The sequence below is a fragment of the Ictidomys tridecemlineatus genome, chromosome 10 (genome assembly GCF_052094955.1).
Source record: "Ictidomys tridecemlineatus isolate mIctTri1 chromosome 10, mIctTri1.hap1, whole genome shotgun sequence".
Taxonomy (NCBI): domain Eukaryota; kingdom Metazoa; phylum Chordata; class Mammalia; order Rodentia; family Sciuridae; genus Ictidomys; species Ictidomys tridecemlineatus.
In genome coordinates, this window is record NC_135486.1 from 39906138 (window position 1) to 39922134 (window position 15997).

General features: G+C 47.1%; 1 protein-coding gene across 1 annotated transcript; it reads left to right on the forward strand.

Moving 5' to 3' along the window:
• Positions 1-1971: 1971 nt before the first annotated feature.
• Atf3 (activating transcription factor 3) lies at positions 1972-15534 on the forward strand. The gene is made up of 4 exons (XM_005329427.5): positions 1972-2219; positions 8405-8648; positions 12870-12977; positions 14065-15534. Exons 2-4 carry the CDS (start codon positions 8409-8411, stop codon positions 14260-14262), a joined length of 546 nt encoding a protein of 181 aa, XP_005329484.1. The 5' UTR covers positions 1972-2219; positions 8405-8408; the 3' UTR covers positions 14263-15534.
• The last annotated feature ends 463 nt before the right edge of the window (positions 15535-15997 follow it).

Sequence of the window (15997 nt, forward strand, 5' to 3'; positions counted from 1 at the left end):
AATCCGGTCAGACTCAGGGCAGGATCTCCGGGGATCCCGCGGTGGAACCACCCCAGGCTTCCCTGGCCGATAGGGCGGGGAGACTTCCGAGGACGCCCTACGCGTGGTTCTGGCCCAAGGCTGGAAAGGAGGGGGTTTGTTCTAGTGAGGCGCCAATTTGGAGGAGAGAACCCCGAGTGCTGTGAACTCGGTTTTCCTTGAAGCTCTGAAAATGGTTGTCAGCCCCAGGGGGTCGCCGATTCCCCAGTGTGTGTGTGTGTGTGTGTGTGTGTGTGTGTGTGTGTGTGTGTGTGTGTGAGAGAGAGAGAGAGAGAGAGAGAGAGAGAGAGAGAGAGAGAGAGAGAGAGAGAGAGACTGACTGACCAACTGGCTGACATCCTGCGCACGCGCTGGGACACACACTTAGCTGGACCCTATTTTACCACCTTAACCGCGAAGCTGCAGGTGCTGTGGGAGTGGCGACTGCGCGTGAGACCCGAGCTCAGAGACTTCTCTACTCTAGTTCTCACCCCAAATTACAACTATGACCTTCGATCGCCTTTGTCTCTCTTGTCAAGAGGCAGGTGGAAGGAGACGTCTCTGTCCTTGGCTGAGCCACCACACCACTCGGGCGCCCGCAGTTCCATTTCCCGGGCACATGCGAAACTCCCGGGTTAAAATTCTGTTCATATCCAATCATCCAGGGGCAGTGGAGAAGGTAGTAGAGTTCAGGTCTTGCGGCTCTGAACTCCAACAGCTGGAGTCAGGGAAATTGTTTTTAAGAGTCAAAGTCAGTTCTGTTGAGGCCTCGGTTGGAAACTAGGGCCACAGGACCCGCTTTTCCCCCATCCGGGTTTGAGGGCACAAGGAATTTCTGCAAGGGCCTCATGCAGCCTGTTATCAGTGCGTCCTCAGTCCGATCCGTGTGTCCCAGACCAATCGGATCTGGGTTCCACGAGAAAGCCGAAGATGGTTTCTCCTAAATAGTGCCTGAGACCCTGGGGACCCCCGCCTGGTCCCACGGGTATATTCTGTTTCTAGGTCTCCCGGGTCCCTCGGCTTCAGCCCCTTCTTAATCCTGCTCAGGGTTGCTTCTGATTTCTCTAGGTCTCTCTCTCCTCTTCCCATGCTCTAGGGGCTTTCAGTGAGGATAGCCTATTTTAAATGCTTTGTGTGTGTGTGTGTGTGTGTGTGTGTGTGTGTGTGTGTTTTAATGGAACTGACAGCGTCCTACCACTCGCCCTCACGGGCATCTGGGGTTCCTTCCCAGCGGGTTGGAGGCGCTCCTGCGAGTGCGTTCTGTGGAGTGTGCTAGCGCTGAGGGCTCAGGAGTACGATGCCTGCTGCGTTTGAGTTAACCTGCCAGCTTCTCAGAAGTCCCCATTGCGGAGGTCACACCAGCGTGGTAGCCGAGGGAACTCACCCTAGGGCGACTTCGGGCGACTCTCCTACACCCTAAATCAGCGCTTCTGCCCCTCCCCCTCCCCCTGCCTGACAAAGAGGTGACTTCTAGTGGTGGCGTTGGTGGTGGGGGGGGGCGCGTCTTCCTTGAAACTCCAGAAAATGACCATGCATTTTAGAGAAAGGTCGTGCCCGCTTCCCAGACTCACCTAGTCTGGGTTGCGGCCAGGATCCTCCTCCACACCATTCCCCCAAAACTAGCGGAGGGAGAGATGCCAAAGCGGTGGAGTCATGCCGCTGGCTTGGGCACCATTGGCTCATGCCTGGAACACGCAGCCGCGAGTAAGCACATCTGGCGGCCCGCCCAGGCCGCTCCGGACCTGATATGGAGAAAGAGGGCGGGCGGGTGTGTGTCCCAGGCATGAGAGGACCGGTGAACGCACAGCGGCAGGCTCCTCCCAGAGCTTGCATCACCAGCTTCACCCCCCCACACCTCCGCCCTCCAGCCGTACTTCGCCCCGCCTTGGTCCCTCCTCTAGCCCTCCTCCTTTGCTCAGTTCTGCTGGTTCTCCCGGGAAGCTATTAATAGCATTACGTCAGCCTAGACTGCTAACCCGGAGTAGACCAGCAAGCTGCCAGCGGGAGGGCTATAAAAGGGGTGATGCAACGCGCTCCAAGCCACAGTCGCACTCCGCGAAGCGCGCACTACACAACTCTCTCCCTGCGCCGCAGCCGGAGCCGACCCGCCAGCCCGCGCGCGGGCTGTGAGTCCTCGGTGCTCGACCGACCGCCGGACAGAAAAACAGCCGGACCCTGGCCGTCACGAGCGGAGACTGGAGGTGAGCGCTGGAAGTTGAGTAAAAGAACGCGGCGAGGGTGGCTAGAATTCATTCCTTTCGCGCCCCTCTCTTAATCAATTGCCAGAAACCTACGCTAATCCTTGACCCGCTCCCCTAGTTTTCGACTGCAAAAGTAACTCTGTTTGAATTTCACGGCTGCCGCGGCTGCTCCTCAGTGTTTCAGAAAGTTTCTCGAAAAGTGAAAGAACTTTCTCTTTTTGACTTGGGGCGCGAAAGATTTCGGGTGGAGGAGGAAATCGGGCGCCTGCTCCGCAACCGTCTTGGGAGCGCCTCTCGGCCCTCAACTGCGGGAGGGCGAGGGGCGGGTGGGTGGTGGTGTGGGGGGGTGACCCAGGCGATCCGGCTCGCCGTCCGGCTCCTTTCCTCACTTCTTGTCGGAGCTCGGCTACTTGGAACTGATCTTTCCCAAGTCTACAGGGAAGTGCGATCGCTGAGGGCTCTTGGAAGCGCTGCCGCAGGCACAGAGTGGAATGAATGGGGTAGGGGTGGGTGAGCCGGGATAGTGGAAACGGCCGCTGGGGGTCATCCTGTGCATACCTAAGCCTTTGGAGGTAGGATCGCATAGGGAGCCCAGAGCGAAAGTTGGAATAAGTTTGGAGCTGGTGAGAGCCTCGGTGCTGCGCTCTTTTAGGGCGGAAGGCGGAGAGAACTCGGAACACCGATTGGTGTCGGGCTCCTGGGCCTGGGACTTCCTTTTCCAGTCTCATGGTCTTTTCTCTAGTACCTGTGATTCTCGCTCAAACTTTTCCTTTGAGTTTTCCGACATTTCTGTTTTGCGCTCATGGAGATCCACCATCGGGGGAAGCGATAGTGTGGAGTCAGTTGTACAGATATTTAAGAGAATGCTTGTGATCTAGTGCCAGGACTGTTAGAGCTTATACTGCACTTTCTGTCCTTGAGCTTCGGTGTCCCGGGTCGGGAAATAATGAGCACATAGACACTACGGACCCTTCCTGCCCGTTGAAGAGCACGATGTGGTGATTGGATCAGATTAACATCAAGGTCCTTCCTGGCTGAAGATTTTCAGATTTTAGGGTGATGTAACTGAAAAAAAGGGGCCAGCGAAGGAACTTGAATGAGGAGGTCTGTAACATCACTGGCTCGTCTCTGAGACCTTGGCAGAAAGGGGAGATTCTCTATGTGGCATCTCTGTCCGTCCCCAGCTTTATTCCCGTTGGGTCTCCTTTGCCTCCACCCCCCATTTTCTTTATTGGTTATCGGGATTGAACTCGGGGGCACTCAACCATTAAGCCACATCCTCAGCCCTACTTTGTATTTTATTTAGAGATAGGGTCTCACTGAGTTGCTTAGCACCTCACATTTGCTGAGTCTGCCTTTGAATTACTTCCTTTCCTCCTAACCATTTTCCCCCTTAGTTTCATTAAGTACAAAGATTACATCTACTATTTTTTTTTTTTTTTGGACCAGGGGCATTCTACCATTGAGCTATATCCTCAGTGCTTTTTTTTTTTTCATTTTCATTTTTATTTTTGAGACAGGGTCTTGCTAAATTGCAAAGGCTGACCTCCAACTTGTGATCCTCTTACCTCAGACTCCAGAGTGGCTGGAATCACAGGAGTGCACCACCATACCTGCCTCTATCACATATGCTTTCTTACAAATAAAGGAGTTGCCAATTCGTTGGGAGAGCCAGAGAAAGAATTGGCTAAATAATCTGAGTGTTCTCCCAATATATCTATTTCAATGTGGATAATAATCACATCTTCTGTTTGGGAATCTTGTCTCCTCAACTTAAGATGAAGAGGAGATTGGTACTACTGCCCATCTAGTTTTGCATCTAACATTTGTTGTAGGATAGTGCTACAACATAGAAGCTCTTGCTTTGAGGGTATCCTCAGTGAGGTGGGGGTTGCAGTCAGTGCCTGGGTGGTTTCAGAGTCAGTAAAGAAAACAGGTGCCTAGGCCCCCAGTGTGGATGAAATACAGCAGCCAGCACAGGTGGCAGCTCCGTCCTTCCTGTCATAGCCCCGCCTCTCTCTTCCTCTCCCTCTTCATCCTTATCACTGCATAATTCCTTTCTCTTTATGGCCTTTTCTTCTGTAATCCCTCCCTGTCTTAGTCCTGTCAAAGTCTCCTCCCTGGTACATGTTGATCCCTCATCTACCTGGCTACTGATTTTATTCTCTGGTTATCTCCCTGGTTTATCTAAGTGATGGATCCCTTTTCTGATGGAGCAAAATGAGTAGTGGGTGGGTGTCAACAACTTGATATTGACTGGGCCAATCTCCAGCTTTATGACCTTCCTGAGCCTCAATTTACTTTAATTACAAAATGAGGATCTCACCTACATGACTCTAATATTGGACATTTTATGATTCCCACTAGATACAGCCCTTGATTTCTAACTTTTAAAAATTGGCTGGGCATGGAACAGGGTCAGTGTCTCCAAGTTTTGCCCAGCCAAGGTGGGAAGGAGGGTATAGCCAGGACACCACGGAAACTTTTCTAGGAACAAATGGTTTTGTGTATGAGAAATGGTAATCTCTCAAGTATGTAACACCAGTGGAGAATGTTTGTGTCAGCAAATGGGGGTGGTGGTGGTGGAATTTACCTGGTGCCTTAGGAACCTGGGGGTTAATCAAAGTACACAAGAGGCTGTGGCTGACCTGAAGTTCTCAAGGGTTCCAGTTAATTCCTGACTAATAAATAGGGCTAACCTGAAATGGGACAGTGGAGTCACAGTAATAATGTGTGTGCATGCAAGACAAGTATTCTACCAACTGAGCTATATCCCCAGCCCCTCGGGTGCTCTTCTTGACAGCCCTTTGAGAGAACTGGTGCAGGCAGACTTGATCTCATTTTATAGATGAGGAGACTGAGACCCAGAAAGCCTCAATGGCTTGTTGGTGTATAGATACTCATCTTGTGAGTGGTAGAGAGAGAGTTTTGGAAATGTTGTCTCTGACCCTGAAGCTCAGCCTTACACCTCAAGCCTTCAAATAGGCTAGAAGAAAGACCCATATTGAAAGGTCAATATTGGCTTCTTACTACGGTAAGTTGGTTAGCAAGGAGTGCTTGGTGGAAAGAAATGAAAATTAAAAGTGAAAATTCACTGTGTAGCTACCAGGAAATAAAAATATGGGAGCTGAATTTCCAGTTAAAGAAATACACGAGTGAAGTTTCACTTTCTTGAAAATGATGAAACTCGCAATGATATGACATGCTTTCTGATTGGAAACAAGTTCTTTTGTATCGGATCTAAGCAATTTTATCATCAATATAGAAAGTTAACTCAGATCATCTAAAGTCCCCCAAACATAGTTTTTCTCTTCAATGAAGGGGATGTTAAAGGGCTTCAATTTTCTAAAAATTGTCTGAAGATTTAATTTTATTTTCTTTGTTGGGAACACAACCAGTGTCTAAGCTAAATCATACCACAAGAGACTGAGTGAAGGACAATCTAGAAAGTACCTCCCCATAGGCTCAGCTTTAGCTTAGTGCAGAGAAAGCCTAAATCTTTACAAATTCTTTATGTTCAGAAAAGCTCAACATTTTTGCAACTCATCTCTGTCTCCAAGTCAGCCCGCCCAATGCTTTTTATAAAAACATTCCACACCACTGACCTTCAGTTTATTTCATTAAGACTACTAAGAAAGAGAGAAAGTTTCAAACAGCAGACCCCCAAGCCCTGAGGGCTCATTAATAAACTTAGCTGGGTGGCAAGATAACACACACTCAACTGCAGTGGAATTCAAGCCTCCCTGGAGAAGGGATCCATCCGGTCCTTCAAACAAAGCCAGCCCAGTGGTAGCTCCAAATTCCATCCTTGAACTATTGGATTTTTAATAGGAGGAATGCATGGGAGAATCCTAAGCCTCTGGCTTCAGAAGCTTAGAGTCTATCATCTGTCCAAGAAGTATCCTCCCAGCATTTTAAGATTATAGGATTAAGTAAGAGAAGAACTTCAGTTTTGAAGCTCTGGAGAAGAATTATATTTCCTGGGTTTCTTTGACTAGTCCATGGTAGCATTCATTGGTCTGGAATTCTTGCCTTGTATCTCAGATCTCCAGTAGGAATTAGAGGTTGGGGTGTTTTAATCAGAAACCTTTCAGATAAAGATGGTGACCAGCCACCCTTCCACGTGTACCTCACAGAGTGCCAGCCAAAGAGCTGGCCTTGGGCTAAAAAGACTCCTGGAAACCTGGTGAAAATGACTCGGTTAATTGTTGTTAGCCTCCTCTTACAGAGGAGAAAGCCATTAAGAGGTACAGTGGAGATATATTATGTGGTCTCACATCTTGATTTCCTGATCCCAGTCTGGAAATTTTGTGAACAGAAAAGCCCATTTAAATGTAAGTTCTTTAATTTAGGCAGCAGTTAAGTATGTACCCTGATATATTAAGATCAGCAATTTATTCCTCCCTTCTCTTGTTTCAGTTCCAGACCTGTCACCTGCCCTTTCCCCACCCCAAATTCCTTTGATTTTTGTTTGTTTGGGGGTACTGGGGATTGAACTCAGGGGTGCTTAACCACTGAGCCATATCCTGAGCCATATCCCCAACTCTTTTTATTTTTTATTCTGAGATGAGATCTCACTAAGTTGCTTAGGGCCTCATTAAGTTGCTGAGGCTGGCCTTGAACTTGGTGTTCCTCCTGCCTCAGCCTTTCAAATTGCTGGGATTACAGGCATGTGCCACCACACCCAGTTTGTTTTTGCAATGTAAAATAATATGCATGTTTTTGCAACATAGAGCAATATTCGGTTTTGCAGTGTATACATTGTGGGAATGAATTCTAGGGCCAAACAAACCTAATTCCAAATTCTGACACTGCTCTATAATACCTCCATGACTTCAAGCATATTAGTTGGTCTAAAACTCAGTTTATTCATGTATAATTTGGGGCTGGGACTAAACCCACTGGGTTCTCATAAGGACTAAATAACATAAGGCACATGAGGTCTGGAATGAAGGAGATACTCCTTCAGAGTTAGAGATTTGCCAAGGGGCTTCCTGTCTGTCTGGGCTGGGCTAATGACCACAGATCCCTGGATTGAGAGGGTTGCTCCATGGGACTGCCTGCCCAGATAGTCCTATTACTACTCATTGCTCCTGAGAACCAACTGCAGGGGAGTCCACAACAGGCAGGGACTTACAGGGGATTGGGATCATGGAACCATCGCTATTTCTACCCTTTATTTTCCTTTTGTTATCCCTTTGGGTTCCCTGACCCAATATAGCATGACACAGGAGAATGGGACCATTTGACTACTCCATCCCCCTCTCATTTATTCAGTTGGACAGTGTCCATCCCATCAGGCACAGCTGGACTAGGCTGTGGGATGGAGTAAACAGCAGACTCCTCCCAGGAGTCTTGACCATTCACCAGATGAAGAGTTGAAGTGACTGACCCAAGTTACCTGTTCCTTAATGCTGGAGCCAATTCTAGGACCCCCTCCACCCCCAGCCCAAGTCTTTCCCTATACCTCAGGGTTCAACGACACCTTCATACAAGTGTCCAGATCTCATCTCCTGACTTTTCCTTACTCTGAGGTCTTTTGCTGACCTTAATATTAAGAAGGAGCTACCTGTTCCCTCGTGACTTGAATCCTGGCCATCTCCACCTGCTGCCAAGGACTGGAGCGAAGAAACACACCCAGCTATAGTTACCTTCCTCATTCCCATTATTTGGATCCAACTTCCTGGGGAAAAGTTTTAACCATAGATTTGCTAAATCTAGTGTCCCCCACTTCTTGCTTTTACTTCCACTCACTGGTAGATTCATATTGACTTCAGATGCCTTCCAATTTCTTTTTGAAAAGAGACTGAACATAGGATTACAAAAATGGTCTGATTTTTTTTTTTAAAAGATGTTCTTCCTCTTTCAGGACTAAGGCTACATTTGCATATGTGCACACCAGCCAAAACTAATAACTCTTGGAAGAGTTCAGAATAGCTTGAAATGTCAACCCTTATAAACTTCAATTAGGCATTTTATCCACGTCACTGAGCTGTGTATTTTAAGAACCTGTTTTACTCAAAATGAGAATGGCATGAAATGAAAACAAAACAGAAGCCTGACGGCTAATGGGACTTTCCTCAGGGAGTGGGCCGGGCTGTGGTGTTGGGGGGTCATAGGTGGGGAGAACTTGATCCCATGCCCCAGAACCCCTGAAGCAGTTTGGGTTTCAATGTGTCTTTCAGCAAAATGATGCTTCAACACCCAGGCCAGGTCTCTGCCTCGGAAGTCAGTGCCTCCGCCATCGTCCCCTGCCTGTCCCCTCCTGGGTCACTGGTATTTGAGGATTTTGCTAACCTGACACCCTTTGTCAAGGAAGAGCTGAGGTTTGCCATCCAGAACAAGCACCTCTGTCATCGGATGTCCTCTGCACTGGAGTCAGTCACCGTCAGCGACAGACCCCTGGAGATGTCGGTCACAAAAGCTGAGGTGGGTTCTACCACACGTGTTCATTCTTGCATATGTTTTGGGCACATTCACCACATGCTGCCCATTCTCTAGACTGGGGGTGGGGGTGGGGGGCTAGAGTTGGGAATAAAGCAAAACTGCTGCTCCCAGGGAGCTTATTTTCTACGTGAAATAGATAAATGCAGAGCATGAGACAGGTGCAAAGGGAAAAGCAGAAAAGGGAACGGGGGAGTGGGGAAGGATGGGGTTGTTGTTTTAAATTATAAATTAGAAGGGCAGAGATGGCGGCACTAAGGTGGCCTTTGTGCAGGGACTTGAGGGAAAGATACTGTGACAGTCTGGCAAAAGAGAGAAAGCACCAGTGAGGAGCATGGTCAGTGCCAAGTGGGCTGTGTGGCAGGCTGGAGTGGTGGGGGAGGGGAAATAGGGGCAGATCATGTTGGGCCTTATAGACTGCTGTGTAGATATTGCCTTGTGCCCAGAGGTGAAATGGGAAGCCATTGCACAGGTTTCTGTGCAGAGGAGTCACATATTCTGACATATTTTAAAAGATTTCCCTGGTTATTCTGTTGAATGGGTGGTAAGGGCAAGGAGGGGTGTGGAGAAATGAGACAGGGGCAGCCTCCCAGGTCAGTGAAGGAGGGCCTGGGTCAGGAGGGAATGGTGCAGCTGCTGAGAAGTGTTTGGATTCTGGATCTGACTTGGGGATAAATCTGCTTTACTGATAGATTGGTTAGAGAGTGTGGGAGAAGGAGGACTCAAGGATGACTCTCAATGTTCTGGCCTGAACAGCTATAAAAATGGAATTTCCACTTGCTGCTGAAATTGGGGCTGCAGGAAGTCAGGGAAGGCAGGTGGTGCAAAAGCAGGAGTTGCCTCCTGTTCTGTTTGAACTGCAGTGAAGATATGGAGCAGATAGTTGCATATGTGGGCCTGGAGTCCTGAGGAGTATGGGGGTAGAGATCTAGAGCTGGAAGGTATCAGCATATGGACATTGAAGTCCTGGGTTGGGAAGATGTCACCTTCTGTATCAAGTCTTTCTGAAGAAGAACGTAGCATGGTGATTTCTTTTTTTTATCACTAACAGGACCTAAGGTTTCAGACAATGAATCAAGGACCAGGTAGCCAGCCCCACCCTTCCCTATAGCAATGCCGACAGCCTTGGTACCAAGTGTATGCTTAAGTTCATGTCTGTTTCAGATGCTTGCATTGTTCTGTACTTGGCAACCTTTCATAAGATACCTGAAATAACAGACATAGGAGACATGATTGCTGGGGATGCTGTGCTGGCTCAATGATGTCAGAGCTGGGATCTTGCAATTTTCTTGGCCTTCCCATGATGATTGCCAGATGGCACTATTGCAAGCTTACTTAACTGGCATGATTGCAAAGGGCAAAGGGCAGTGGAATCTGCCCTGAAGAACTGAGTTTAAAAAAGGTTGGGACTAGGGTTGTAACTCAGTAGTAAAATGCTTGCCCAGCAGAGAGCTTAGCTGATAGCATTCAATGAATGGTAGCTAGGACTATTTATAATGCTGTGGCCATATAGCATCATTAGGGGCATTAGCTGTGTTCCCAGTTAGCCTCAGAGGGACCCAAACAACGTTTACCAGTGCTCACTCAGTCCAATGACACTATCGTTGGGTTTTTCTTTTTTAAAATTTTTTGATTTTTTTATTTGTTTTAATTAGTTACACATGAAAGAACAGTGATCTTGACATCATACATTTGAATCAGATGGGATATAATTTCTCATTTTTCTGAGTGTACAGGTTGCAGAATCATATTGGTCATGCAATGGGTTTTTCTTTTTTTTTTTTAACAATTTGAGATAACTGGATAAAATCGAACTAGTAGGAGAGAAAGGAAGAAAGCTTGGAAGGAAACTTGGGGAGTTCTCTGATTCTGTATTCACTTGACTTTGTGATCTTAGGTCAGTGTGACAAGTAGATTAACATATTGGAAAGAGAATGCACCAGCAGACATGGTTGAGTAGTAATTCCCACCTTCAAATAAGACACACACCCATCAAAGCCATAGGCATCCTGTATATCTGTGCATCATGAGTCTGCTTCCCAGATCCCAGTCCTCTCTGGAAAGGTGACTTGGTGAACAAGGCAGCTGTGACAGGAAGGAAGGGAATGGAATGCCTGGGTTTATGTTGTGTGTAGCTTACTGGTCTGGGGGTCGAGAGCCTCAAAGGATTCCTGGGGCCTCCTGGGCACATTTAAACTGGCCACTCCGTGCCTCAGTTTCCTCATTAGTAAAATGAGGGAGGCTGGACTGAATGGGCCATAGAGAGCCCTTCCATCTGGACAGTTTGTGACTCTGTTTTCAAGAGCTTCCTCCTGAGCAAATGTGAATCCTCTTCCACCTGTCCAAAATGCCTACAGTGTTGCAAAATAAATACCTGTAGGGTTGCAATATCTTGAGGAAAATATTGATGGTGAAATTAATAACAGTAACTAAAGCTTATATAGCACTTAGTATAAGCTAAGCCCCATGCAAAGCATTTCATATATATTAACTCATTTGATCCTCATCATGGTCATAGTAAATAAATACTATTATTGATCCATTTTACAAATGAGAAAACTGAGGCTCAGAAGAGTAACTTGCTCATGGTTACTAAGTGGTGACACTGGAATTCAAAGCCAGTCTAGTCTACAGCCTAAGTATGTGCCTGTGTGGTTCTGGGACTCAGATGTAAATGGTAAATTTTCCTCTCCCCATAATTCTCCCTTGGGCTTTGCAAGGCCTTCTGCCCAAGCAGTCAATGTTATTTAGATCTAAGGAATAGTTACAAGTCAGTCATGAGGTGAACATGGCATCCCAGACCTGCTAGGTCTGAGGTGTAGCTCCTATAGCCTTTTCCTTTGTCCAAAGCAGGGACAAGTGACATGACAGGGTCTGGCATCAACAGCCTAAACTGTCACCCATTTAGCTCACCATCTCAGCTGGACTTTGGTCTCTAAGCCAATTCAGTGACTGAATGATACCGATTCCTCACTGGCCCATGGACAAATTCAGGGTCTGAGTGAACTTCCACAGAGGACCACATCCTAAAGCAGAATAGGGTTTTTTCCCTCCCAGGATACTGAGGGCTGGCTCAGGGTGAGGCATAGGGGAGGAGGTGGTGAGTATTTGTTGGCTAAACCAATGGATGGGTCTAATTTACCACTATACATAGCACCTAAGCTATGGGCTGATTCATGGCACTTTGGTTGAGAATGGGCTCTTTGTCTAGGAGCTCTACCAGCTGCTGATTTCAGAAAGGCAGTACCTGCTACTCCAGTTGAGGATGGAGATGAATGAAACTGCCCTTGGGTCTTGAATCAAAGAACAGGCAACAGGAGAGGGTGGCTAAGGGATGATCCTGAGGTTGTTTCTGGTCCTAAGGGATGTATTTCCCAAATAGATGGTCCTCCTTTAAATGATTAGTAGTCCCAATAGCTATGAATTTAAATATCAACATCTGGGGCTGGGGATGTGGCTCAAGCGGTAGCGCGCTCGCCTAGCATGCGTGCGGCCCGGGTTCGATCCTCAGCAGCACCACATACCAACAAAGATGTTGTGTCTGCCAAGAAATAAGAAAAAAAAATAAATGTTAAAATTCTCTCTCTCTCTCTCTCTGTCCCCCTCTCTCTCTCACTCTCTCTTTAAAAAAAAAAATAAATAAATAAATAAATAAATAAATATCAACATCTTCTTTCAAAACCCATAGATATTTTTAGAGTAGGTTAGATTTTAATTTACTAACATTGCCAGTATAATTCTATTTTAGTACTTTGGTTTTCATTATTCATTCTCAAGTGTGTGTGTGTGTGTGTGTGTGTGTGTGTGTGTAGTAGAAGGGTTTCAGGCTGAAGTCTAAGGCTTTATTTATTTATTTTTTCCTGAGTCCCATTGCATTAGGGCTGTTCCATTTTGCCAGATTTTTTTTTTTTTTTTTGTACCAGGGATTGAACCCAGGGACGCTTAACCACTGAGCCAAACCCATTTTTTAATATTTTATTTAGAGGCTGGATCTTGCTGAGTTGCTTAGGGCCTCAGCTAAGTTGCTGAGGCTGGCTTTGAACTCACAATCCTCCTGCCTCAGCCTCCAGGGGCACTGAGATTACAGGTGGACATCATTGCACCCGGCAGTTTGTCAGACTTTGCTGGCAGTAAAAGGCAGTGTATTTGAGGTGGGTGGCATTTCATGATGAGATTAAACGTGTGTCTGTCTGTTGGATCTTATAGGTAGCTCCTGAGGAAGATGAAAGGAAAAAGAGGCGACGGGAAAGGAATAAGATCGCAGCTGCCAAGTGCCGAAACAAGAAAAAGGAGAAGACAGAGTGCCTGCAGAAAGTGAGTCCCTGCAGCTTTCCCCACTCATTCACTCCGTCCCCCACCAGCCTCAGGTCACTGTCAGAAGAAGGGCTTCCTGGTAGCAGAAAGGCCAGTTGCCGAATGAGTAGCAGAGCTGTTAAAACAATGGATAAGGGTTTGGATGCACAAAAAGCAGGTGTGTGAATTAAAAACTCCAGACTCCAGAGTCCCGGCTGGTCCATACATGCCCAGCAGCTCCCAGGCTGGGGGATATGCCAGCCAAGTTAAGGAGTCTTCACCTGCCCATTGTCTCAGAAAGGAAACTTGCTGCTCTCCTTTGGCTCACTATGAAAAGCCTTAAATTAATCTCTTCAAACAAGTTATTTCCTGAATCTGCAAACACCGGTTGCACTGCTTCTTTGGGCTCTATCTGGTTCTGAACTCTGCTGTCCTCCCAGCTCATCCAGTGGTCTGAGCCAATTCTGCATGAGGCTGGCAACCTGGGGAAACACCAGGGGAGCAGCCTGTGTGGGCAGGTGGAACAGACCGTGGTGCTACAGTCCTTTCATTGGCTGTGTCTGCTCCCCCAAGTGTGGACTGGCCATGGAAGAGTCTTAACCCACAGGTCCCTGAGGGTTTTGCAGATGGCTCCAGGGTATTGGTGGAAATGAGGAAATTTTGTGGTGTCATTTTTTTTCTGGGGAGATGAACTTGTCCATGAGATCAGTGACTTAACCAAAGACCAAGAACCATGAGTCTTGAATTTTTCCCTAGCTTTTCAGGTCCAGATGCCCATACATATGGGGCCAAGGACTCATGCCTAGTTCGTCTCTGGATCATTGGTCCTGTAGCAGTTTCAGTACTATAGCATTCAGCCTACCTTGGAGGCATCTCCAGGGCTTTTCTAAAGGGGCCCCTCAAGTTCAAAGGCTTCTCCAGGGTCTGTATTCTCCCATTCCTAGTGCTGCTCTTCCATCTTTGTTAGGGGATATTTCCCTCTGCAGATTTCTTGCAGCTTCATGAGCCTTGAGGTGCCCCAGCCACCCCCCCACACACACACTGCCACCCTGTCCTGGCTGGCCCTTCCTGATCTCCCTTCCTAATGCCTCTTTTGTTTGTCCCCCAGGAGTCAGAGAAGCTGGAGAGTGTGAATGCCGAACTGAAGGCCCAAATTGAGGAGCTGAAGAATGAGAAGCAGCATTTGATATACATGCTCAACCTGCATCGGCCCACGTGTATTGTCCGGGCTCAGAATGGGCGGACTCCAGAAGATGAGAGAAACCTGTTTATCCAACAGATAAAAGAAGGAACACTGCAGAGCTAAGCAGCAACTGGGAGTCCTCATCGAATACTCCTTTTTCCACCTAAAACCCTGAAGCCATTGGAAAGCCGACTTCCTGTGCACCTCTAGAATCCCAGCAGCCGAGAACCACTGAGGCAGGAGGGCCCATGGTGACTCGAGAGGGCCTTCCCACTCTGCTGCAGAGTGAAATTTGGACCAGGTCAAGAGCATCCTCTGCCTCAACTCCAGGATTTAGGCCTTGACGTACTGGCTGTTCTTAGATGTTCCAGATGGCCCCTGATTAGGGTCCTGCCTGCTTTCATGTGAGTTCTACAAGAACCAGGATGCCCATCATTAGGATTCAAGCAAAAGGGTCTGTACCTTGGATGGGTGGAGCGGCGCCATCTCCTCCACTGCAGCTGCCGCTGTTGCTCATAGGGGACATGGAGTGAGAACAACATTTATTGAAGTTGTGCAATGGCCAGGGTTGTGCTTTCTAGAGAATATGCTGTTATGTCCTGGAATTACTGTGTGCAAGGCATTCGTTTCAAAACTAGGCATTATGCTCTTTTGATGTTTGTTTCGTACAACACTGGTGTGTGACTTTTCCGTGGTTTTCCTCAGATCTGGTTTCTGAGAGTCTGGAGGGTCCCTCGCCATGGGCAGTGTCTTACAAAAATGTTCGGGTGGCCAGAAGCGCTTGCCAGGCCCGGGAGAGCAGAATCGTTGTCTTTTGGCCAGCAGAGCAGGTCTGGGTCAAAGAGGAGGCCTCCTTTTTCCCTTGGCACCCAGGTGTTAAGGGAAAATCCATGGGCCTGACAGTGGGTCCTCTGTTGCAGGCTCAGTTACAATGTCACAGGAAGAATGCAGAAGGAAAGTCTAATTTCCAAAGGGTTAGGACTATCCACTCAGTGACTTTGTCAGGATTTATTTCTAGTGGAAGAGCCAAAGAATATTCCATTTTCCTTTCCTTGTGGTTAAAATCTGATCAGTGGAGATGCAGGTTTGAAGCCAGGGGATACCCAGGCTTTAGCATTATTGGATGTCAATGGCACTGTTTTGGTCATGTATCTGTTTTAAGAAATCTGGCCCAGAGCATTTGCAGCTGCGAGAGGTCACTCACACTGCCCACAAGGACTCTGGCTACTGTCTGATAAAATTCTGATGTTTCTGTGAAATCCTCAGAGTGTTTAACCCTTCTTAATAGTATCATTACAATTTTTTTCTGTAAGAGAAAATATTATTTATCCTAGTATCCTTAACCTGTCAATATAATAAATCTTGGAACCAAGATGTGGTCAACGTTAAGTGTTATACTCGTTTCTGTGTTTTTTTTTGTTTTTTTTTAAGGCTCTTTGTTGTTGAAAAGGTTACCCCCACCCCAGCCACACATACCTCTCTTCTCCCCATTGTGGGAGACGATTTAGTTTTGAACATTATCCAAGTGTCCTCCTCCTCTGTCTTTGGGCTCCAATAGGTAGGTTAGTTGACTTTCAGTCCTCTTTCTCAGATCTCTTATTGATAATCCCCGGAACACAGCACCTAGTTTATCCTAGTTAACTGGTGCTAACATAGAAGTTAGATAGATTTAAAATCTGAGTTATATAAGTACCTCAACCATCAGTTTCTCTGAATGTACAAATGCGTAAAACACATTTCTTGTTCAACTTGAGCCTTTGAAAACTGACCTGCCACAGCATTCTTCTTAAAGTATCCACTTGAATTATATCTGTTATAACATCCAAATGTGTGTCACATTGTGGCAACTATGTATTTA